Genomic DNA, 23,087 nt, shown 5'->3' with positions numbered 1-23,087 from the left:
TGAATAGTTTGATTAGACTCACTACTACAGACAGTACTGTCCCAGCCCCCAGAGATACTGGCTTTCAGCTGTTCTAAAGACTTATTTCCATATTCACTATAAGTTTGGCTTCTAGAACAAATGACAGTTCAAAAAATTGCATTTCACAATTTGTTACAGTTCATGAGAATTCCAGCGGTCATTTTTAAACATCCCAGCAGAAGATGGGAGAGCTTCCTACTTGTTTATTTTTCTTTAACTTTTGATTATCAAAACTTTCAAACAAATACAAAAGTAAAGTGAATGGTGTGTTGCACCTCCATGTATCATCTCAGACTGGCAGTTATCTAGCACATCTCCCATCCTTTATTAATTGACTTCCCCTCTGCTCTGTTGTTTAAAGTAAACCCCAAGCATCATGTTATTTATCTGCAAATACAGTGGTACCTTGGTTTTCGAATGTAATCCATTCCGGAGACCGTTCGAGTTCTAAAACATTTGAAAACCCAGGGATCCACAGCTGACAGCTGGGCCTCAGGATCTTGCCCTCAGTGGAAACCGCGTGGCATGTTTGACTTCCGAGGTGTGTTCGAAAACCGAAGCATTAACTTTCGGGTTTACAGCATTCCTAACCCGAAATGTTCGTCAGTGGAGACGTTCGAAAACCGAGGTACCACTGTACTTCATTACAGACGTCTGAGAGATGGGGTCTTTTAAAACAATGTAACGTATCATTATCACACCTAAAAAGTTAGGATGAATTTTTACACCTGAAGCTAATGTTATATATCAACTATAATTGAAAAAAATAAAATTTTAATTTTATTTATTGATTTTAGAGGGAGGGAAAGAAGCATCGATTTGTTGTTTTACTTATGTATTCATTGGTTGCTGAAAAACTTTTTTTAATTTAAAAAATTAGGATGAATTCTATCAAATATTTAGTGAGTGTTCCAGTGTTGCCAGTTGTCTCATGAATAAATGCCTTTCTACAGTTGGTTTGTCGACGTAAGGATATGACACATTTGATGGCTGTGGCCTTTTAGTCTCTTTAAAGCACCTCCTCCTCTATGTTCCCAGCCATGGATCTGTGTAGCAGAGTCGGGGAGCAGCAGCTTATAGCAGTTTATTCCAATTACATGTGTGTTAGATCTTTTGATGTTGTTTCACCAGTTCCTAAGGGGCTGTTCTTTTGCTATTCAATCTTTTTTTACGTCTCTATTCTTCAGATCGAATAACTTCAGCTGAGCTATCATTATATTCACTCCCTTGTTATTCTCTGTTCTCCAATCTGCTATTAAGCTCATTTAGTAAAATTTCACTTTCAGGTATTTTATTTTCAGTTCTAGAATTTGTTTGGTTCTTTTTTATAGTTGTCGCTCCACTGAGTATTCCCATCTGTTTATACCTTAGGAGCATATTTTCCTTTACATCCTTGGTTATGCTTATTATGGATGCTTTACCTTGTCTGCTTGGAGCTTGCGTTGTGGGTGCTGCATGAGTGGAGAATGGAACTAAGTAAGATGTGAAGTATGTGGAGTGGTGAGAGTGTTGTGGGGTAGGCGGTGCCAGGAGGGACTAAGGCCCTGTTATACATGTTACGTTCAGGGAAGGCCTCTCTGAGCAGAGACTTGACAAAAGGCCATAGGGATGGGCACTGGGGGTCCTGGGCCTCCAGCAAAGGAGAAATCCCAGGACAGAGCAGATACTGGTGGAAGAGGCAGTCAGTGGGGCTCTGGTCAGCTTCATCTTTTCTCTGCAGGTCTGTGTGTGGTCACTCGTGCTATTTTCCTGAGATGATTCTTGTCAGCTGACTTAGCTGAAAACTGATCCTTGATCAATGTACAGTAGATTCCTAAGAATGTCACTGCCCATCCCCAAGTCGCTGAACCACCACCCAAGGCTCCTTTGAAAGGGACCTTTGGGTGAGACTATGACTGTCAGAAGTGCCCACTAGGGCCTCGTTTTGTGGCCAAGATGCTTGACTCTCTCCTCCCTGCCCCCATGAGGTCCACACACTGCCCAGAGTGGGTCTGTGGGGTGGGCTGCCCCTCAGCAGCCATCCCAGCCTCTGCGCCCAAGAGCTGCCTCTCACCACTGACCTTGCTGGAGAGCCAGAGACAACTCGCTTTCAGAGGGGTGTGAAGTAGGTTAGCAAGGTGAGTCCACTGATTAGGACATGCGGACAAATAGAGGTATGGGGAGGGAAGAAGAATGCAGGTTTTTCCACTGTGGTGACCCCCAGTGGAGACAGTGTCTGTGTGGGGCAGAGGCCAGAGGACCACCCTGACCTCTAACCTATGCACATGCCAGGTGGAGGTGTGTGTGTGATCCCTACTTTACTGGTGAACTGACCCTCCCCATTATTTCTTACAAGAATGTGTGTTTATGTAATAACTGGACCCGCTGGCCTCTCCCATAAGCCAGGCCCCACCCTCTCTCATGTGACAAGGGCCCATCAGCAACATGGAGGATGCCCAGAAATGATGTTTGGTGTTCACTGAGTGTGTGGGAAGATCTGGAAAAGCTGTGAGGGAAAACAAGTCATCCTCCAAGACTATGTGGGGTAAAGGTAACACCCACATCTGGGGATGTGGGTCCCTGTGTGCTGACAGCCCACTCAGATGTGAGTGAGAGTAACAACTGCTTCTATGGGCACAAGGGTCTTGCATGCTGATGGTCCACGAAGATGTGGGTGAGGGTAAAACCCATGGGCACAAGGCTCTGCATGCTGACGGCACAGTAAGATGTGGAATGAGGCCTGACCAGTGTTGCTCAGTGGTTGGAGCATTGGCCTGTGCACTGAAAGGTTGCAGGTTTGATTCCTGGTCAAGGGCACATACCTGGGTTGCGGGTTTGCTCCCTGCCCCCAGTCAGGGTGTATGCAGGAGGCAAAAGTCAATGTGTCTCTGACATTGATGTTTCTCTTCCCCTCCCCACCCCCCGCCTTCCTTCCCTCCCTTCTGCTCTTTCTGAAAATCCAGTGGGAAAAAAATCCTCCGATGAGGATTGATGACAATAAGGTGTAATGAAGGGGACACCCACTTTTGCAGGCCCAGGGCCCTGCATGCTGATGACCCACTCAAATGTGGGGTGAGAGATGAGTGACACCCATTTCTGTGGGCACAAGAACCCTCTGCATGTAGGAAGGAGCCCCTCCAGCTGCAGTGCTGGAATAGACCCGTCCACTGCACTCAGGACCTGTGGACACTGCCTCTGAGCAGACGTGCTTCTTGGGATTGACAAGCGTAGGGCCAGGTCTGCCCTGTCTGCCTCGAGCTGAGTTTAAGGCTCAGAAGCCTTTGTGTGGTCAGTGGGCACTGGACAGCACAGGCAGAGTCAGAACATTTGTTCCCATTGTCAGACAGCCCTGTGGACAGAACTGACCATCACTTCATGGGACTCTGACAAGGCACTCTGAGTCAGGCTTTGGCTAATTCTTATGCACAAGAAACAAAAGACAAAGAAATGGTAATGCACCGTGCCCTTCAGCCTGATATATGTTAAATATTTGGAATATATTAATCCTAAAAAATCTGTTGCTAAGTCTAATTTCCGTTGACAGGAAGCATTTTCATATTTATCCAAACCAATGAGCTAGCTAAGGTCATTACTGTGGATTTTGTTTTGGGGCTAGCTGGTGACACCTGCATAGATCTAAGCAACAGGGGACACCTGGGGCTAGGAAGTCTGGTTGCCACAGCAACCAAGTATTAGCCAGCGCCGTGACAAAGTGCAATGGACATGGAGGGTCACTGTGTGGGTGTGTGGGTTACATAGGTCACTTCCTGTTCCCTGCAGTGCCCAAGGACATCCCTAAAACATATATTAACAATTTGTTGAACGCCTCATAGTTGGGAGCATATAATTTAAAATGATTTTATTTAAAGCACGAAGCCTTTAACCTGCTCTTTCAAAAATATTCACTTGCTAGAAAATGCTCTCCCATTTACAGTCTGCTCTCTGGCTGAAATATGAAGTCCTCTGTGGCTGGTTCTTTTAGTGGGTAGGCTCTGTCCAGGAACAGACTGGGCTCTGTCCAAGGGACCTGCCCAGCTCAGGCTGGTTCTGGAGATTCCTGGGCAAACTGGTTCTAAGTGGGTCCTGCAGGCCTGTGTGGAGGCCTAGCAGGCTCCAGACCAGGCCCAGCAGGAGTGAGTGGGGCCCAGGCCAGAGAGGCAGGCAGGAGCATAGCCTCATCTCTGGAGTGGAGCTGACCTCAGTACCTCCCTGGCCCCTGAGGACGAAGGATGGCCCCAGTCTGTCCTCTCAGGGCAAGGGCAGCTCTGCGAGGTCATTCTGACAACCAGAAGGGGTTAATGGGCCTGGGCAAAGCCCTGTAAACGGTGCCTTCCCTACAGGCACACATGTGGTGCTTCTTGGCTGTGGCTGGTTGCCATAGCAAGTGTGTTTGGAGGGGAATATAAGATGGAAAGGATTATGTGAGCAGTCGGAATACAGATTCCTGGCCTCTGCTGACAGGCTGGGTGGGTTGCTGGGTGGCCTTTGTCCAGGTAAAGAAAAGACAAATGCATCTTCCCTGTGACTTGCTAGATAGACACTCGCTAACAGGATGCTATTTTTAAATGCTGGCAGAAGTTGCCTTTCAGATTTTGTCTTCGCCTCCCTTATGTTTTTTGTGGGTTTTTTTTTTACCTGATCTCATGTTATGTTTTGTCTCAGTGAAAGAGGAAAATGTCTTAGCCAGTTGTTTGGTAGAGTGGGCCCATCGCAGTAGCGGCGTTTGCAGCAGTAACTGGACAGTCGGCAGCTCTCCCAGGTGCTTCCCAGGTGAAAGCCAGGCAGGTGAGCAGGTTCAGACAGTATCAGGGACCTCCCTCCGCTCCCAGCTGCTGTGCGGCCCCTCCCACCCCAGGCCCGGCTCTCGGGGAGACACACTGCAACAGAACTGTCCTTTCTTCACTTATCTGAGGCTGCATGCCAGTGGGAGTTGGGGCTCCAGCTGGCCCCCCCTGCCTGAGCACGCACCAGACCTAATCCCTTGCGGTGTTACTTCTGTGTGCTGGCTGCAGGCGTGGGTCCTACGTTTGACCACCATTCCACTTTCAAAATGCAACTTTCCTTAAGCAGCACCTCCAGTCACACATACTGAGTGACAGTGATTAAAACAATAAAACGCGGTTTGGCGGAATGGTCATGTCTTGGGAGAACACGAGTAGCAGAAACAGCTCGAGTGGCTAGGATTTGTGAAGGCACAGCCTGAACCTGGGCCAGCTGAGAAGAAAGGCTCCTCCCTCCACCGGCCGTGACTTCACATGGTGCAAGACCTCCCAAGGCTGCGATAAGAGCTCACCTTTGAAGCGAGCACTCTGCATACATTATCACAGAAGTTACTTTCCCCAGAGTCAGAGACACAGAAGTGGAGCCTGTAGGCCATGCATTCATGACCACAGACAAGGCCATGCATTCATGACCCTGTGACTCTGGGCAGGTGTCTGCCTCCCTCATGATGGCACAGCCCCAGTGGCCAGGCCCTGCATTTTGGGCAGACCCAGGCGACCCTCTAGCTGTGGTCTGCAGAGTCCATGGTTGTCTCCCACTGTCTGCCGTCACAGTGAGTGAAGTAAGCTGCCTGCCTCATCCTGCCACCTTGCTGACCAAGCTCTGCCTGGGCTCCCCCCTGTCCAACCCTCCCCTGGAGCCATCGCTGGCCCATTGGACCTCAGCACGTGTTTGCCGTGAAGCCAGGGGAAGGGTGTGAGCAGGACCCAGAACCATCCACCAGCACGGAGGGTGCCAAGGACAGTGCGCCAGCACACCAGTGCTCCTTCTGCTGGCCCCCACCCTGTAGATCTGCACCCCACATCTCACACATTGGTTCTCCAGAGCCTTCCCTCCCCGCTACAGCAGTCTCTGCATTTCTACAGAGGTCCAGTACTGTGTGACAAAGGTGCTGCATCTGTGGAAGACAGGGCCACCCTCATCTGCATCGGGGTGCTTTCTTGTCCCTGAAGCTCATTGCCATGTCAGTGACTGCAGACAAGACTGGTGTGCCACTCTGGAACTTTCCATCCTAGCATACAACCCATAAAGATTAAGAAAATAACTTTTAAGAGCTCGCAGGTCTCCAGGGCATCATTAGGAGCCCCAGGTGGCCGAGGGCGGAGGCTCAGCGCAGGAGTGACAGCCCGTCAGGAGGGAAGCGCTTTTCTCCATTTTCCCTGATTTTAACTCGAAGCTAATGGGTTCCTACTTCTAACATGGATGGTGGCTGTCATTTCTGAAGGATCCATATGTGTGAAATTTAATTACTCTTTCTAAGTAGCTATAATAGTTTCAAGGAAGGTAATGAGGCCTCAGTTGATATTTTCTTTCTAGAGTGGCCATCCCAGCAGCTTCTGCCTCAAATGTTGATTTAGATTCTTCCTTGGTCAGAGGCGGCTTAACCTGTACTGTGTTGTCCTTGACTCTGGGTGACCTCTGAGCCCCAGCCCAGTGGCCCCTTGTCAGCTGGAGCATGTCCACTGGCTTCCCCGTCTCTGCTCTTCCTGCCCAGGGCACGATCAGCGAGTGTCCCATTGACACTGCTCATCCTGCAGGCGCCGTGCCTCCCACCCGCTCGCCGGTGCCGCAAGTCGCCAAGCACAGGTCAGGCCTCTTGGTGAACTTTCTGGGTCATCAGTAGAAAATGTCTTCACTCTTCACTTGCCCCTAAGTAGATAGAAAAGAAACATCAGCACCATTTTTACATCAGTGTTCTTTGGGCAACAGGTGCCCCGAGATGGGGCAGAGGAGTGAGAGACCCCACAGGTCAGAACCTGGCCAGGAGGCTGAGGGTCCAGTTCAGCATGTTTTATGGGGCCTCTCCTCAGACTTTGTGTGCAAATGCCCTGGCAGACACAGGTCATGTGCTCCGTGCCAAGGCGTTTTATATAAACTCGCAAATAAGTAGGAGAGCGTCTGCCTGTTCTGACTGCTTGAATCTCCACAGCCATGGCTGGTCCCGACCAGCAGGGCCCCCAGGCTGCCACAGACCACAAGACCTGGGTGCCATGGACACCGACTGGCCCTGAGCTCTGGTCAGCGCTGCGTCAAGTTTCACTGGCCCATCAGGACCAGGCTGGAAGACCCCAAAGCTTACCCGAGTATGGTTCATCCCCACCCCTGCTGCCTGTCTGGGGACATCCCTGGGAGACAGTGGGCAAGCAAACTGTTCCTCGGAAAAGGGAGAAAGCACGGGAGCTGCCCCGGTCTAGACACTGCCCCAGTGGCCACTGAACCTGTCAGTGTCCAGGGCTGGGAGCACCAAGTCCCCAGTCTCACAACTGGTGGCATCTTCCCTTCAATTTTATGTGGAAACTCCAAACGCGGCTGGTTCGGGGCTGGTTGTGTTGCTCAAAACGAGCCGGTAGCCATAGGTGTGAAAGTGCCAGAAGCAGGCAGGTGCAGCTTATACCCCATGGCTTCTTCGAGGGTGTTTGCTAACCGTCACCCCGAAAGCCATGGACAGGACTGTCACACCAACACAGCCGATGGAGCAGAACCTTCCAGGGTTACCATAATTGTTAAGTAGATGTTTGCCAAGTGAAAGGGCTAAATATGCCCTCCCACCCCCAAAAGGCTCAGCACAGGTTGAAAGGCACTTTAACTGATTTCAGAGGCACCTGGTGGAGCCTGTTGACTGCTGGGGTCAGCGTTTGCTCACAGTCACGAGCACGTCTCTCGGCAGTGTGCTGTGTGCCGTGTGCCGTGCGCTGTGCCATCCGCAGGCACACGGACAGCCTCTCAGCCACAGGAAGCTGCCACGGCCGCGCACTGGGCATTTGTTTTTCTGGGGACGCCTCCCCACCACGCTGAAGCCGAGAACAATGGTGTTCCTTGTGCAGGCAGCACAGCTGCTGAAATTTGACAAGATCCAAGCAAAGAAAGCAGAAGCAGGTGGGTCTGCAGGCGACCCTTTCCTCCCCAGCGGTATCAGGGAGTGCTGATGGCCGGAGGGCCAGTGCCAGCGGGGCAGCATCCAGTTGGGGGGGCATGTGGGAGCAGAGGGGGTCCCGCAGTAGGAAGCCTGCACGCCTTGGCTTCCAGGCGCCCACTATCTCATGCACCCCAGCAGAGTAAGGAATATTTCAGTAGGTTCAGGAGGCAGGAGGGCCAGGGCCAGGTGACCCTCTGCTAGTATACGCACATCCCTAAGGTGACAGTGTATCCCATCCCTTGCCTACTCTGTCACCTGCTTCCTGGCACTTAGACGGTCTCTGGGCTCTGCCATTTGCATATCACTTTGATTGGTGTCACTCAAACAGCGTATTAAAATTCCGTTCATCACATCTGTGCAAAGTGAGGTGACAATTAGAGAAGGCAGGCCTGCACCCAGGGAAGGCTCTGCTCACCCACGTGGGGTCTCAGAGTTTACAAGGGGTTTGCAGGAGCAGGAGCGAGACAGGTTTTGCACTATGGAGTTGTGCAAGGACCCCACACTTGCAGCAGCGCAGCAGCTCCTCTAGGCATCCTGGGTGGTGGTCCAACCCGGCTTTCTCTCTGCCCAGAACCCCCACCCCCCGCTCCACCTGCGCTGCTCGCAGGGCTGTGTGAGGCAGGGGCCTCTCACCACCAAGTGGAGGAGGGATTGGAACAGGTGGCCTTTGAGGTGGTTTCTCAAAAAGTGGGCATGTCTATAGATAGTGCACTTGGAGCTGTGACTACCGCGCCTTCCACATTCTGCGTATCCTTTGCTCATCAAATCACGTATATTATAAAACACCTCAAGTAAAGTAAGTTCAGATTTAATGAAAATTATCTTGAAGTAAAACTACAGAAATTGTCATATACAACGAAGTTTGTTTTTTCCTGGCTAAGAGAAGGGAAGTTTGGAGCAAGTTGTAATGCAAAGGTCTTCTAAAACCACAAACAAGAGGAATGAATCCTTGACCCAAAGTAAGCAATTGCTCTGGGTCTGAAATCTCATAAGACTAGTATAGACACTATCTGCATTTTTCCCTCTTGAACCTCTGAAGGAAGTCAGGGGGTGTCCAGTGCTTGGTGGGGTGCAGGTGAGCCCTGGAGGGGCCTGGCTGAGCCATGCGGGCATCCCATGCATTCAGGCTCCCCTCCCCTGCCGTGGCCAGCGCCCTGTGGCTCAGAGCTGTTCTCTCCCCTCGGCAGACAGCTGTGCTACAGGACCCACCACAGCCTGCTTTCGCTGGGGCTCCCCCTGCCTGCCTTGCTTTGGCCCCCAGCGCTGTCCACGCTTCTTTCTGCTTCTGAACTCATCTCCTGATGAGGGCAGGGTGCTTGCTGATGGCCCCAGAGTCCCCAGCTGGCTCCACTGATGCTAGCTGCCCTTCTAGGCTGAGACTACCTCCCCCTCTGGGCAGTGACAGATCACTGTCACCCTGGTGTCAGACATGCTGCTCTCAGGCACTGCTTCACTGCAAACGACCTATTATCTCCAAAGAAGAACTGATTTGAAACTGGAGTTTCAGAAATCCACAGAACACATGAGAGTAAATGGAAACCTACCCCCCCCCCCCCCCCATCTTATGAAAAATTTCAAACTACAGAGAGTTTCGAACAGTTGTGCGGTGAAACCTATGAGCCCCCCTGCCTGGACTCTGCAGTTTGTCTCTCGCTCTGCTGGCTACATCACGTCTATTCGTTCCTCGGTTTAATCTTCAATACAAAACAAGTTGTAGGCCTGAAGGGCTGTTCATCAGCCCTGAAACTAGGGTTCAGAATTCGTATAGGTTTGTATGTCTGAGGAAGAAACTAAACCAGAATGCGCACATCCTAAGGTGCCTCTGGTAAGTCTTGGCAAGGACACCCGTGACCCACTCCCTGACCAAGTGCAGACTCCATGTCCCCCGCCCGCCTCCCCAGGCAGCTGTGTTCCGATTTCTTTCACCTGCTTCAGTTTTCCTCATTCTAGAACCGTCTATAAATGGAACCACAGAATATATACCCGTCTAATGCATCTTCCATGCAGCATGATATTTTAACAGGAACTTGTGCAATACTCAAAACGAAGTGCAGGTTCCTTTTGAAGAGCCTGGTTTAAAACTCCCTGAAACCTGTCCTGGGTTCCAGGTAACACAGTGTGAGCAGCTGTTTCCAAAGGGGGGGCCAATTCTGAGTTTCTAGGAGAACTTGGAGTGCCAGCTCTGAGAATGAGAACTGAGGTGCACTTACTCGCCTGCATTTCTCACCTGGGGCTCCCAGCGGGAAGAATTGGCTAGCACCCCTCACGTCTAACCGAACAGCTGCCTGCATAACGACTGAGCCCAGGCGGCCGACAGGAGAAATTTCCATCTAGAGCCGCCATCACCTGTTCCTGTTTCTCCCCCTGACGTACTCCCTCACCTGGGCAGACAAGGGCATGTTACCTGTACCCGTGACTCCCCACGGCTTCTTCCCTCACCTGGGGAAGATGGGGGCTTTGTCGCCTGTACTGGCCCTGTATTCCCTTATGACTTCCTCTCTCACCTGGTGCAGGTGGAGGCCGTGTCACCTGTACCTATCCTGTCCCCTGACTCCCTCACCTGGGACAGATGAGGGCCACATTACCTACACCTCTGACTCCCTGTGCTTTCTTCCCTCATCTGGGGCAGACGGGCTGTGTCACCTGTCCCTGTCCCATGTCTTCCTGTGACTTTCTGTCTCAGCCTGAGGCAGACAGGGGCTCTGTCCTGTGTCCCCCTATGACTTTCTCACTTGAGGCACACAGGCTATGTCACCTGTACCTGTCTCGTGTCTCCCTGCAACTTACCCCCTCACCTGGGGCAGACGGGGCCATGTCATCTATACCTGCCCAACGTCTCTCCGTGGCTTCTTTCCTCATCTGAGGACTGTGTCACCTGTACCTGTAACTCCTCTGGCTTCTCCCTCACCTGGGGCAGATGGGGACTGGTTCGCCTCTACCTGCCCTGTGTGTCCCTGTGACTTCCTCTCTCGGCGCAGACAGAGGCTGTATCACCTGTGCCTGTCCCATGACTTCCTATCTCACCTGGGGCAGAGGGGGGCTGTGTCATATGTACCTGTTCCATGTCTCCCTGTGACTTTCTCACTTGGGGCAGACAGGCTGTATCACCTGTACCTGTCCTATGTCTCCGTGTGACTTCCTCCCTCGTCTGGGGCAACAGGGACCAGAGTCAGCTTTGCATTCAGAACCTCACATGCAGGTCTCTGGCCTCGGTGCGCGTTGCCCATCCTGGTGAATCCTTGGAAGAATGCATAGAGCCGTGGTTTCAAATGCAAGCCTGTTGAATGAAAGAGGCCTCCCTGCCCCCATTGGCAGAGTGTGCTCAGCACGAGGCCGTGTCCCGTTTGCAGTGCCCTGAGAAGGACGGGGCAGTGGCCTGATGCAGCGTGCTGGCTCGGGCATGGGGGCACAGTGCCGTAGCTGCCACTGCTGCCACTGAGTGTGCCTTGACTGTGGGCTGACACATGCTCCTTGGTTACTCTGCCCTGTGTTCAGGACTGTTAAAGTTACACTGAGTTCGGTGGGACTGTTTCTGTAGAGAATGTCCAGCTGTGGTTAACATGGCCTCTGTTCTCTTACTGTCACCATTCAGGATGGGAGTTCCAGCTTCTGGAAACAGGGTTCCTGGGGATTTTCCTCTGCCCTCTTTGGACTCTGTCTCGACTGCCCAGGAAGACCCCCACATCCCGGATTGTTCTGTGGGGCTATCGGTGGCTGATTTTCAGAATCATGCTCGGAGCAGTAAGTAGAACTTTTATTTGTAATATTTTTGGGGAAATGTACTAAAAATGAGTCCCTCGCCTTACTGTCTGCCCATTGGCTGGGCTGGGCCCACTAGGCCCCTTCTGCCTCTTTCTGTGATGTCCTGTGGCCCCATTTTTAAGTCCTGGAAACTCCATTGGCTTCCCTGGTCCTTCACACTGTGGACAACAACCTCAACTCAGGTCATTTCACACAGAAACCCATGGGGTAGAGCCTCTCAGTGCTGCCTTCTCACCAGCCTTCCTGGTGGTCTCTGGAATGTCGGAAACATCTCACATCCCTTTAAATCAGTGAAGAAGGGCACGACCTCACCTGTGCTTCTCAACCGGAGAAGCCACACTGGCTTCCCTTCCAGCTCTCTGCCGTTAGCCTTTTCTTTTGGACGCCCTGCTCATTGGGTTCGGGGAGTGGAGTGGGCTCAGCTGTTCCCTTTACTCCAGAGCGGCCCGTCGGTGGCAGCTGTGTGCTCTGTGCTGTGCTCAGCCCTGGAGACTAGGGTTCCTTAGCTTCTGTCTTCCACAGAGCCTTTGAAAGTGCATGCCCTGCCTTTAATTTCACTAGCAGTTGCCTTAATATTTCTCAGAAACATTATCTGAGCTTTAAAATTTAGGAGTGAAGTGGTTCCTTCTGACTTCCGGCTGTAGACAGAGAAGTTAGCAGTTTTCCCTTCTTTTTCACTCTCTCTTCTACTTCTCACCCTTCATAAATAAGATCTTAATTTTTAAAAAAAACATTATAAACTACTAAATTATCTTACATTGGAAACCTTGTCATACAGATATGCTAAGCATCTGTTTGCTTTCAGTTTTTCCTTGAGGGACACTCACAGACTTGGAGAATTGTTGGGGGATAGGGCAGAGGACTTGCTCCTGACCTGCCTGAGAATAAATATGAGTAGACTGACTCCACAGAAGAAGCCATGGGCATGAGTAAATACAAGCTGAGCAGGGCTGTTGAGGACAGGACACTGTCAGCATCACTTGTCCATAGGGTCACCAGGAGTCGGTGCTGCATCCACAGGGACCACCTCGCTGTGTCCCCTCTAGTCCAGACAGTCCTCAGTCTCCCTGCCCCATGACCCGACACTGCTGCTGTCTGATGTGCCCTTGAGCAGCCTGAGGTCCGGCATCCCTGGCAGGAGGCCCCACACTCTCCTCCTGGGGGCAGCGTCCATCTGTCCCCTCGCTGCTCAGGTGGGCCCAGCTGGTCCTCCCACAACATTGCCTTTTTCCACAGTGTAATTAGCAAATGTTTTGTGGCGAGGCCTCTAAAATGATGTGGCTGTCCCATTTTTCATCCAGTGCTCAGCTCCCTCTGTATTGTGTGTGAGCCTGCACTCCTGCCCTCTGTTCAGCCAGCTCTCACACCTCTCTGTGGCTGTTGTTATGTGATGCCCTCATTCCCTGTATGTTTGGTGCTCCATAGCCCTCGAATGCTGACCAGTTGCTGCTTTTACATGCCCTCGAGTGAACTCCAACTCCTGGTGACCCTCTGAACGAGTGATGTCAACAGTGTCATGTCCTCAACAACCCTGCTCAGTTCCTATAGACTCATGCCCACGGCTGCTTCTGTGGAGTCAGTCTACTCATATTTGGTCTTCCTCTTTCCCTGCTGCCTTCCATTTCCCCAGCATCATTGCCTTTTCCAGAGAACCCTGTCTTCTCATGATGTGCCTGAGTAGGACAGCTGCAGTGGTGTCATTTTCGCCTCCAGCTAGTTTTCAGGCTTAATTTGCTCTAGGACCCACCTGTTCCTCTTTCTGCTGGTCCCAGGTATCCGTAAAGCTCTCCTCCCACACCGCAGTTCAAATGAGTCAGTCTTTTCCTGCCTGCCTTCTTCACTGTCAGCTTTCACATCCGTTCATAGACTTGACCAGCACTAGCTCTTAGCCAGCACTGATGGACATCAGCTCTGTGAAGGGGGGACGTGCCAGTCATTGAGCAGGATCTGAGTCCTAAAGGCACATGCCTCCTAGTTCTTTCTGTTACTGTCAAGAGCCCATTCACATATTCTTCAGATTCCCTCTTCGATGGCTTTCATCACAGCACAGTGGCCATCTGTGGTTGGGTTACCTGTGGCGGGGGCCCCGGGAGCACTGGAAACAGCTGGATGAAGAGAGACAAGTTCCACCTGGGGCAGCAGGCTGGGGCCAGGGCCCAGTGTGACTGGTCACGTGCACTTGCGTGGGCAGTGAGCAGGCCCCCAGGGGCTGTGGCAGTGGCAGTGCCAACCAGAGGGGCAGACGGAGTGTAGAAGCCTGGAGAGCACCCCATTTGGAGTAGGAGTGGTTGGCAAGGTTCCCTACCTGGGCAAGTGTGAGTAGCTACAGATACTGGGAGACACCATGTTGGGGGGATTATGTGTCTGGATTCCACACAATCAGGTGTGATGCTTTCTCTAAATTTACTTTCCCATTTATTTAGAAAAATAGTCATTTTCATGGTTCCTTTTAATGAAACATTGAAATTATTCGTTATCCATGGTTCTTTGTCCATCTAAGACTTGATGTTGGATTCTCTCCTTGCTGGCTTTAAAAAGTATAAAAATGTATGAAATGTGCCCTGGCTGGGTGGCTGAGTTGGTTGGTGCGTCGTTCCATGTACCAAAAGGTTGCAAGTTCAATTCCTGGTCAGGGCACTTGTGGGAGGCAACTGATCAATATTTTGCTCTCACATCGATGTTTCTCTCTTTCTCTCCCTTCCTGTCTCTGAAATCAATAAAAACATAACCTCGGGTGAGGATTAATTTTTTTAATGTATGAATTGTTTCAAAGGACTTTATCAGGGACCCTATCAAATGGCAGTTTCATTAGGTGGGACACATAAAGCGAGGGGTCCCCAGTGCAGGGGCAGCCCCGGCTGGAAGCCCTGGAGGACGGGCCTGTCAGTCTGTTTTGCGCAGGTGTGTGATGCCGAGAGCTGAACATGTCCCACCATGCCTGACAGGGTGCAGAGGATCATTAGCACATCCCAAAGCACCTTTTATGGCATTTTGATTGACTGTCAGCACCAGCTGGGTAAGAAATTATCAGGTGCACTAAAAGGTATAATTACTTGATTTAGCCTGTATGTTCGATTTTATTCATCTTCCTTTAGTAGAAAGCAGAAAGTTGAGTTGACTTGACAAAAAAAAAGTGCCAGCAGCAAAATGGCCATCCCTCTGTGAGGTCAGAGAAACCACAGCTGACCAGGTGATAGTAAAATGACTAAATGAAGCCCCTGTTCAGCTCCTGATCTGCTACTGGGTCAGAACCGGGGACATAGAATTGGCTTAGAGGTAACTGTTCTGAACACTAAAAAAACCACTGTGGTTCTTGTCATCTGGAAGTGATTCATGTGCCCTGAAAGATGATGGGCTCTTGTAGAGCTCAGTCTTAGAGGGAACCCTGAAGCTGTGTGGGTCAAGGTGCCAGGCAGAAAGAAAGAAAACACATGGCCTCTGCCCACAGAAGGCCTGCTCTTCCCAGGAGCCTGAGATGGAGCCAGCACAGCTCCTGTCCTTAATTGTTCTGGGTACCGACTTATGACCCCCTGCAGTGCTGGGGGGTGTAGGGGTTGAGGGCGTATTGGCGGAAAGATGGCCCAGGCTACTCTGCTCTCTGTAAACAGCTGGACACTGGACACACACCATGACGAGGCTGTTTTCCTGTCAGACAACAGTGTGGGATGGGGGGCCAGAGGTAAACACATGAGGTGAGCCCCTCGACACTCTGGCTCTCTGTGGGGAGGCGAGAAGGAGGCAGGTGGGGGGAAGACCCAGGGAGGTAGGAGGCCAGCGGGGCAGGCAGAGTGGGGGACTTTGCGCACTGTTGGGAGTGGAGGAGGATGGAAGGCAGTAGGGCTCTCCTCAGCCTCTAATCCTGCTGGAATTCTGGGGCAGGGCAGAGAGAAGAGAATCTGTGCACAGAAGGAGCGCCAAGGATACCGCAACACTCCCATTGCAGTCTTACAAAAATGCATTGCTCTAATCTAATCATGAGAAAACATCAGGCAAGCCCCAAAATTCTTCAAAATTACCGACCAGAATTTTCAAGTATCAAGGTCATGAGATGCAATTAAAGACTGAGGAATTGTCGGACTCATGGAACATGACAGTTAATGAGGCACCCTGGGTGTCCCTGATACAAAAAGGACATTAATGGGAAAACTGGTGGAATCCAGATAAGGTTGATAGTAGTCGATTAATAACAACAGGTATACAGGAACTCCATACTGTTTTTACAGCTTTTCTGAAGTCAAAGAATTTTTCGAAATATAAAGTTAAAGAGAAATAATATGATCAACTTTATGCACATAGAGCATGTGATTCCAGGAAATGATTAAATTCCTTCAAAGACATAGGTTACTAGCACTAACAGAGGAAGAGACAGGAATCTGCGTAGTTCTATAAATTGAGATCATTAACACAAACAAACAAAAAGCACTTTCCCACTGAGAAAACTCCAGGCCCAGAAGCCTTTCCTGATGAGCTCTAAAAAATATTTAAGGAAGAAACTATATGAATCCTATGCACACTCATTCAGAAGGCAGAGGAAAGGGAACCCTTCCCAACTCATTTTTCTGAGGCTGGCAAAACAAGGTCATGTCAAGAAAAGGAAATTACCAAGAAAATTCTTCAAGAGCACAGACATGAAGTTCTTAAGGAATTATTAGCAAATGAACCCAGCAGTACATGAAAAGCATAGGCATCAAGAACACATGGGATTGTCCCCAGAATTCAAGGTTGGCTGGACATGAGTGAACATTCGCCAAATATCAGATCAAGGGAGAAAGATGTCAAATGATGTGACCATCTCAATGTGAGGAAAGTATTAGACAAAATTAAACGATTTTTTGAAAATCTTGGCCAACTAGGACTAGAAGGAAACATCCTCAACCTGATAAAAGATAACTATATGAACTACCTCCAGCTAATACTGTACTGAATGGTGAAATTCTGAATATTTTTACCATAAGATTGGGAATAAGGCAGGGTTGTCCACTCTCATCACATCTGTTTGACAGTGTATTAAAGATCTTAGCTTGTTCAATAAAACAAGAAAAAGTAATAAAAGCCCTGAAGATTGGAATAGAGAAAATCATCTGTATTCACAGATGAAAAGGTCATGTATGTGGGAGATCATAGGAGTCCTTAGAACCAGTGAGTGAATTTAACCGAAGTGCGAGATTCATGGGCAATATACAAAATAATATTTCTATATGTTAGCAAAATTTTACAAAGTGAAGTTGTAAAGTATAGCTTAATAATATCACAAACCATAAACTACCTAGGACATTTTAACAGAAGTAGAACACTTACACCCTGAAAGATACCACACATTGCTGAGAAAAATTAAAGAAACTTAGACCATGTTTGTGAATCAAGAGTCTCAATACTGATCAACTGTCAGTTGTCCCCAAATTGTTCTATGGATTTTATGCAACGCCAGACATAATCCTAGAAGGATTTCCTTTTTAGAAATTGATGAACTGCCAAGGACCTAGAATAGCCACAACAGTTTTGAATGAGTCAAGTTGTAGAAGTAACACTGCTGTTCAAGACGTACAAATGGCTGTTATAAGCACTTGAAAAACTGCTCAGCTTTTATTAGCTATTAGGGAGATGCTAGTAAATCTACAGTGAGAGACCATTGTGTGCCCACAAGAATAGCTAAAATTAAAGACGGACTAAAGAAATACGGAATGTATCTTAGTTTGCTGATGTTGCTCTAACAAAATACCACAGACTGAAAGGCTTAGACATTTATTTTCTCATAGTTCTGGAGGCTGGAAGTCCAAGATCAATGTTCTGGTTAATTCTGTTCCTGGTGAGGACTCTACTTGGCCTGCGGACGGCCGCCCTCTTGCTGTGTCCTCACCTAGCGGAGAGAAAAGCTCTGGTCTCTCTTCTAATAAGTACACAAATCCTGTCAGATCGGGTCCCCACCCTTATGACCTCATCTAACCTTAGTTACTTAGTCTAAATACAGCCACACATGAATTTGGGGAGGTCACAGACATTCAGTCCCTAACAGCAAGGATGTGAACAAGAGGAACTCTCCCTGCATTTCCCTCCTGTGGGTGTATAAAATGATACCAACGCTCTGGGGAAACAGTTCGCAGTTCTTTACAAAATTGATTTACTCTCACTCTACCATCCAGCATTTCCACTCCTCGATATTTACCCAAGAGAAATGAAAACGTGCTCAGAAAGGTCTTTTACACAAACACAGCAGCATTCACATGCACCAAGCACTGGAAACCAACAGAGCCCATGAACAGGAGTACAGGTGGACACCCCATGCTAACCCCCCCCAAAAGGAAACCACTCAGCAATAAAGAGGAACAAACGCTGCTCACTGTGTGACAGACCTGGCTGACCTCACAGCCATCGCACTGAGTGAGAGAAGCCGGACCAAGGATTGTGCACTACGCGGGCCCTTGTGTGGGAGGTTCTAGAGCCGGGAGAGCCAGGCAAGCAGTTGCCTCTGGGATTCGGGTTGGGGATTGACTGGGGGGCAGGAGGCATGTGGGAACTTTCAGAGTGATGAAAAAGTCCTGTGTGCTGATGGGGTGAGGGCCCCACAGGTGTGCACATCCCCAAAGCTCCTCAGTCACATGCTTCAGGGCAGGACAAATTATTTTTGAAACCTAACAAGAGGTCAGCAGCAGGGAACTTCAGGGAAGATGACCCCATAGAGCAGAGACATCTCGTTGTGGGCAGGACTGGAGAGCAATAGACCCCACCCAACAGACCCTACCCAGCAAACCACATTAGCCTCTGTGTTCCTCACTTGAGCACCAAATAAAAACCATGTGCCTTCAAGCTCTGGAAAGACTATCCACCTGGCCAGAGGCTGCAGTTCAAAACAGGCCCACGGGACTCAGCTTCTTGCCCTGCTCCCTGTGCCAACTGCAGGCCTGGGCTGTGCAGGGTGGGATATCCTGTTTCCTTTCTTCCAGTTTTTGGTGCCCACTGACATATAGGTGACATGATGGCCCCAAACTGTCACAACATGGTCCTGGTGGAGGCAAGGTGGTCACCCCACTATTGACATGATTGGATTGGAGCTGGAGTTCAAGTAGCGTGAGGAGTGTCCTTTTGGCTCCCTCTGTGTGGCTCCTGGCAGCCTCAGTGGGGGCTTCCTGAATTTGCATCCTGAACCCAGGCTGTAAACAGCATGGAGCCCCCACATCCCTTCCATGAGAAGGTGGAGCAGCTCCTGTCTCCCTGTCCTCCTACTCGGGGTGATGGGGTGGCGGCGCAGGGTGGCTGTTTGGGCCCAGGCGACCCCACTCAGCTTCCTTCCTCAGAATGAAGACATGGGTCTGTTCAGGACACATACCTGTGCCAGTCCACTGGAATGAGGCAGATGCACACTAGATGTTTTTTGGGGGAAGAGCTCTGGATCGTTTTCCGATTTGGGGCTCAGTTTTCTGCTCTAAATGTATAGACTTCAATCATATTAGAGTGGAGACTCTCACTTGCGGATACGGGAAATGGCATGGGTGTCTGAGTCACTGTTTAAGGCAATAGGTTGCCTTTATGCTTTAAAAAAATTTTTTTTTTCACTTTTTCCTCAATTTCAAATTTTATCAAGACAAAGTGTGTGTGACTGAGTTCACACTGACCAAAGTTTTTACCCTGGAGCACATCAAAAATGTCACCGAAGCCCTAGCTCGTTTGGCTCAGTGGTTAGAGCGTTGGCCCTCAGACTGAAGGGTCCTGGGTTTGATTCTGGTCAAAGGCACATAACTTGGTTACAGGCTTGATCCCTGGCCCCAGTCAGGGCACATACGGGAGTCAACCAATCGATGTGCCTCTCATACATTAATGTTTCTCTCTCTGTCTCTCTCTGTCTCTCCCCCTCCCTTCCACTCTCTCTAAAAAATCAATGGAAAAATATCCCCAGGTGAGGATTAACAACAACAACAACAACAACAAAACACACACACAAAAACCTAGTCCCTGAAGCCTGGAGCCCTTTGCTTCTGCCCCCCTGCGCTTCTCAGGCAGGAGCAGACAATGGGTTTTCCACACGGCGCTTGGAGCTGAAGCTGTCCTTGATTATGTCATAGTGTGATAGGCTGATGAACTGTGTGTGCTGAGGGTTTGGAGCTCTCAATTGCTAAAATTCTGGGAATTGAGCCAGTGCCCTTGTTGCTGGGAATTCTCAGACCTGGTTAGTACCAAAGGGAGGCCACGTGGTTTCAGTTTGACCCCCACCCCACCCCAAGAATTGAGAAACCGAAGCCCAGTCTCTTCTGCACCCCGCTCTCTCCCCCTCTCTGCACCCCCAGCCTGGCCTCGCCTGGGGCATGTGTACAGGGCTGTCGGGTTTGGCAGCAGCGTATGTACAGGCCCTTTGCTGCCATCTCCTCCTGTAGGAACCTGCGCTGGCGTCAGCATTACCTTGTAGAGAACACGCAAACCTGAACCATGGCAAGTGAAAAAATACGGTGCCAAACGCTCTTCAGAGCCGTCAGCATAAGGACAGTAGGTGTCAGGAACCTGGCTGCTGGCGAATGCCACTCTGGGGATACGTCTTCTGGACGCAGCTGCTCTGCATGCACTTAGTGTGTCAGCATGATTCTCATCTTCCTGCACTCTCTCCAGTTCTGCCAACGTCTTGTACTACATTCCTCCTGATAATGAAGTATCTTTATTGTTGCTTCACATTTTAAGAGTTAAGAATGTAGTACCCTCAATTCTTATTGAGCAAAATCATAGCTAAGATTAGCGGTTTTCATTCCAGTTTGCATATTTGCTATGCTGGAGCAGGTGGTTTTTATATGAAGGGATACAACCATCGACATAAGAAACGTTTAAACCTGTAGAGAATTTCTGTAAGAGTTTATTTGAACCAAGCTGACGACCTGAGCCGGGGAGCAAAATCTCAAATGCTCTAGAGTGACAGTTTCACAGTTTCTGTTCTGCATTTTAAATTCAGGAAGATTACATGAGAGTGGGAGAAAGCAAGGTGGGATTGAATTACAGGATAGTATGGAGACTATGCTCTTTTGAGGGTGGTTAAAATTATTTCAAAGGTGTGACAACCTAGAAACACAATGGACAGGGCTTGCTTAAGGCAGAGAGAAACCTTTTACTAAAAAGAAATATGTCTGGGACTTGACTACCCACCATGACCTGCCCAGTTAAGAATTTGTGATTAGATCACCCTGTGAAGTTACTTTCCATAGAACCCCTTTTTCATCTGCACAATATAAAAGGAGGAACAAAGGGTCAGGACCTGGTGAATTCGGGCATGAGCAAGAGCCTCTGATGCCTCTCAGAAGCTGACGTGAGGATTAGCGTTCCTGGCCATACATTTCAGTGGCCCCTGAGTAACCTGCAGGCTGCAGAAAGCAGTGACAAGATGTCAGTGCATTTTCCATGCGGCTCCAAGCCCCTGGCCATTAATCAGCAGGGGCTGGACTGCTAAACACCTGCGCCGCCCACGGCCCTGCTCACACCTGGCTGCAGCACCCACAGCGGCCTTTCTGAAGCTCCTGGTGTGCAGACTGTCCTACTGTCTTGTTAACACACACGCCAAAAAGCCATATCTGCGATGCAGAGAAGACAGGCCCAGAGGACCTATAGTTCTCAGGTCAGAACTCAGCAGAGCCGGGAGCCGCAGCCAGGCTGTGATTGAAGGGCACCGTGAGAAAACACTTTCCTCAAATAACTGGTAATTGCGTCCGAGATCCTGCCATAAAGAGTCACCTGGGATATTATGAAAGCTTTGGGCCAATAAATTCAACGATTTAGATGAAATGGACAAATGCAACTTACCAAAACTGAGACAAAAGGAAACAGGAAATCTGAGTGACTCCATACCTGTTAAATAAATTGAATTTGTAATCAAAAACCATTCCAGAAAGAAAAGTGCAGGCCCAGATGGCTTCACCAGTGGAATCTATCAAACGTTTAAGGAGGAAATAATAGCAATCCTGTACATAAACTCTTTTGGAAAATAGCAGAGGAGGGAACATTTCCCAGATTGTTGTACGTGACCAGCATGGCAGTGATACCAAAGCCTGATAAGTACATCAGAAAAAGGAAAATAGAGACTGATGATCCACAGAAGCCCTCTGCAGAAAACCAGCGAAGCAAACTGGCGATGTGAAAAGGCACGCGGACCGCAGGAGTGCGAGGTGGTCTTCACATTGAAAACCAATTAATACAATTCACTGGAGTAACGATATAGATGAAGAACCATTTTATCATCTCAAATGCAAAAAGAAGCCCATGGTGCAATTCAGCGCTCGCTCATGACGGGCTTATACGGAACTTCCCCAGCCCGACAGAAGCCTCTGGAGCCTCAGCTCACACCAGGTCCTCATGGTGAGAGGAAGCTTCACGTGTGGCTAGGAACCAGGCCCAGACAGTTGTTCCTTGTCTGCTCTGCCACACTACTGGAAGCCTTTGTGCAATAAGACAAGAAAAAGGAAAAAAGAAATGAAACTTATCCATAGATATGATTGTGTATGTAAGAAAATCCAGGGGGATCTAAAAAGCAATTACTAAAATGAGTACATGAATTTTACAAGGTTGCAGGATACAAGGTGAATGAGAAAAATAACTGTCCTTCATATACTATTAAGAAATCTCTAGAAAATAAAACTGAGAATACTAAATCTGATTAAGGAGGTTCAAGGCATGCACATTAAAACTGAAAAACATTGCTGATAGGAATTTAAAAGACCTACATAAATGAAGAGATGTACCATGTTCGTGTGTCAGAAGACTCAATATTGTTAAGATGTCTACTTTACCCAAATTTATATATAGACCCCAAGCAAAATCATCATGCTTATTTTAAAATTTACATGGAAATACAGAGAATCTTGAAAAAGAAGAACAAAGTTGGAGGACTTATACTTCCTGATTTTATAGCTTAATTTAAATCTGAAGTATGGCATTGATGTAAGCTGGAAAAACGTCAGCAGAAGAGAGTAAAGCCAAGAAACAAACCCAACCTCTCCTGTCGGTTGATATTAAACTAAGGTGTCAAATCAATGGATAAAGTGAAGTCATTTTTTTATAAATAGTGCTGAAATCATTGGATATCTGTATAGAAAAATAAAATGAGTTTTGACTGCAGTTTCATCTATACCAAACTCTAACCTGAGATACATCATGGACCTAAATGTAAAAGCAAAACCTTAAAGTTCTTAGCCTGGTGTTGTGTCTCAGTGGTTGAGTGTCAACCCGAGAACAAGGAGGTCACTGGTTCAATTCCCAGTCAGGGCACATGCCAGGGTTGCGGGCTTGATTCCCAGTAGGGGGCGTGCAGGAGGCAGCTGATTGATGTTTCTCTGTCATCGATATTTTGATCTCTATCCCTTTCCCTTCTTCTCTAAAATCAATAAAAACACATTTTTTAATTAAAAAAAATAAACCTTAAAGTTCATAGAAGAAAACATAA

At 48.9% G+C, this 23,087-nt stretch overlaps 1 protein-coding gene across 5 annotated transcripts in view; it reads left to right on the top strand.

Moving 5' to 3' along the window:
• LMF1 (lipase maturation factor 1) overlaps window positions 1–23,087 on the top strand; it is a 126,654-nt gene that overhangs the window by 37,765 nt on the left and 65,802 nt on the right. For 4 of the 5 annotated variants that reach the window (XM_081131609.1, XM_081131610.1, XM_081131608.1 and 1 more), the window contains exon 3: window positions 11,511–11,659. In XM_081131609.1, the coding sequence (XP_080987735.1) occupies window positions 11,511–11,659 (149 nt within the window). Of the gene's footprint in view, window positions 1–11,510; window positions 11,664–23,087 lie in introns of all 5 variants that reach the window. The other variant, XM_081131612.1, reaches the window with a different exon arrangement.

Source organism: Miniopterus schreibersii, assembly GCF_964146895.1.
Source record: "Miniopterus schreibersii genome assembly, chromosome: 3".
NCBI lineage: Eukaryota > Metazoa > Chordata > Mammalia > Chiroptera > Miniopteridae > Miniopterus > Miniopterus schreibersii.
The sequence above is the reverse complement of the archived record's forward strand: the minus strand, read 5'-3'. Positions and strand labels throughout refer to the sequence as shown.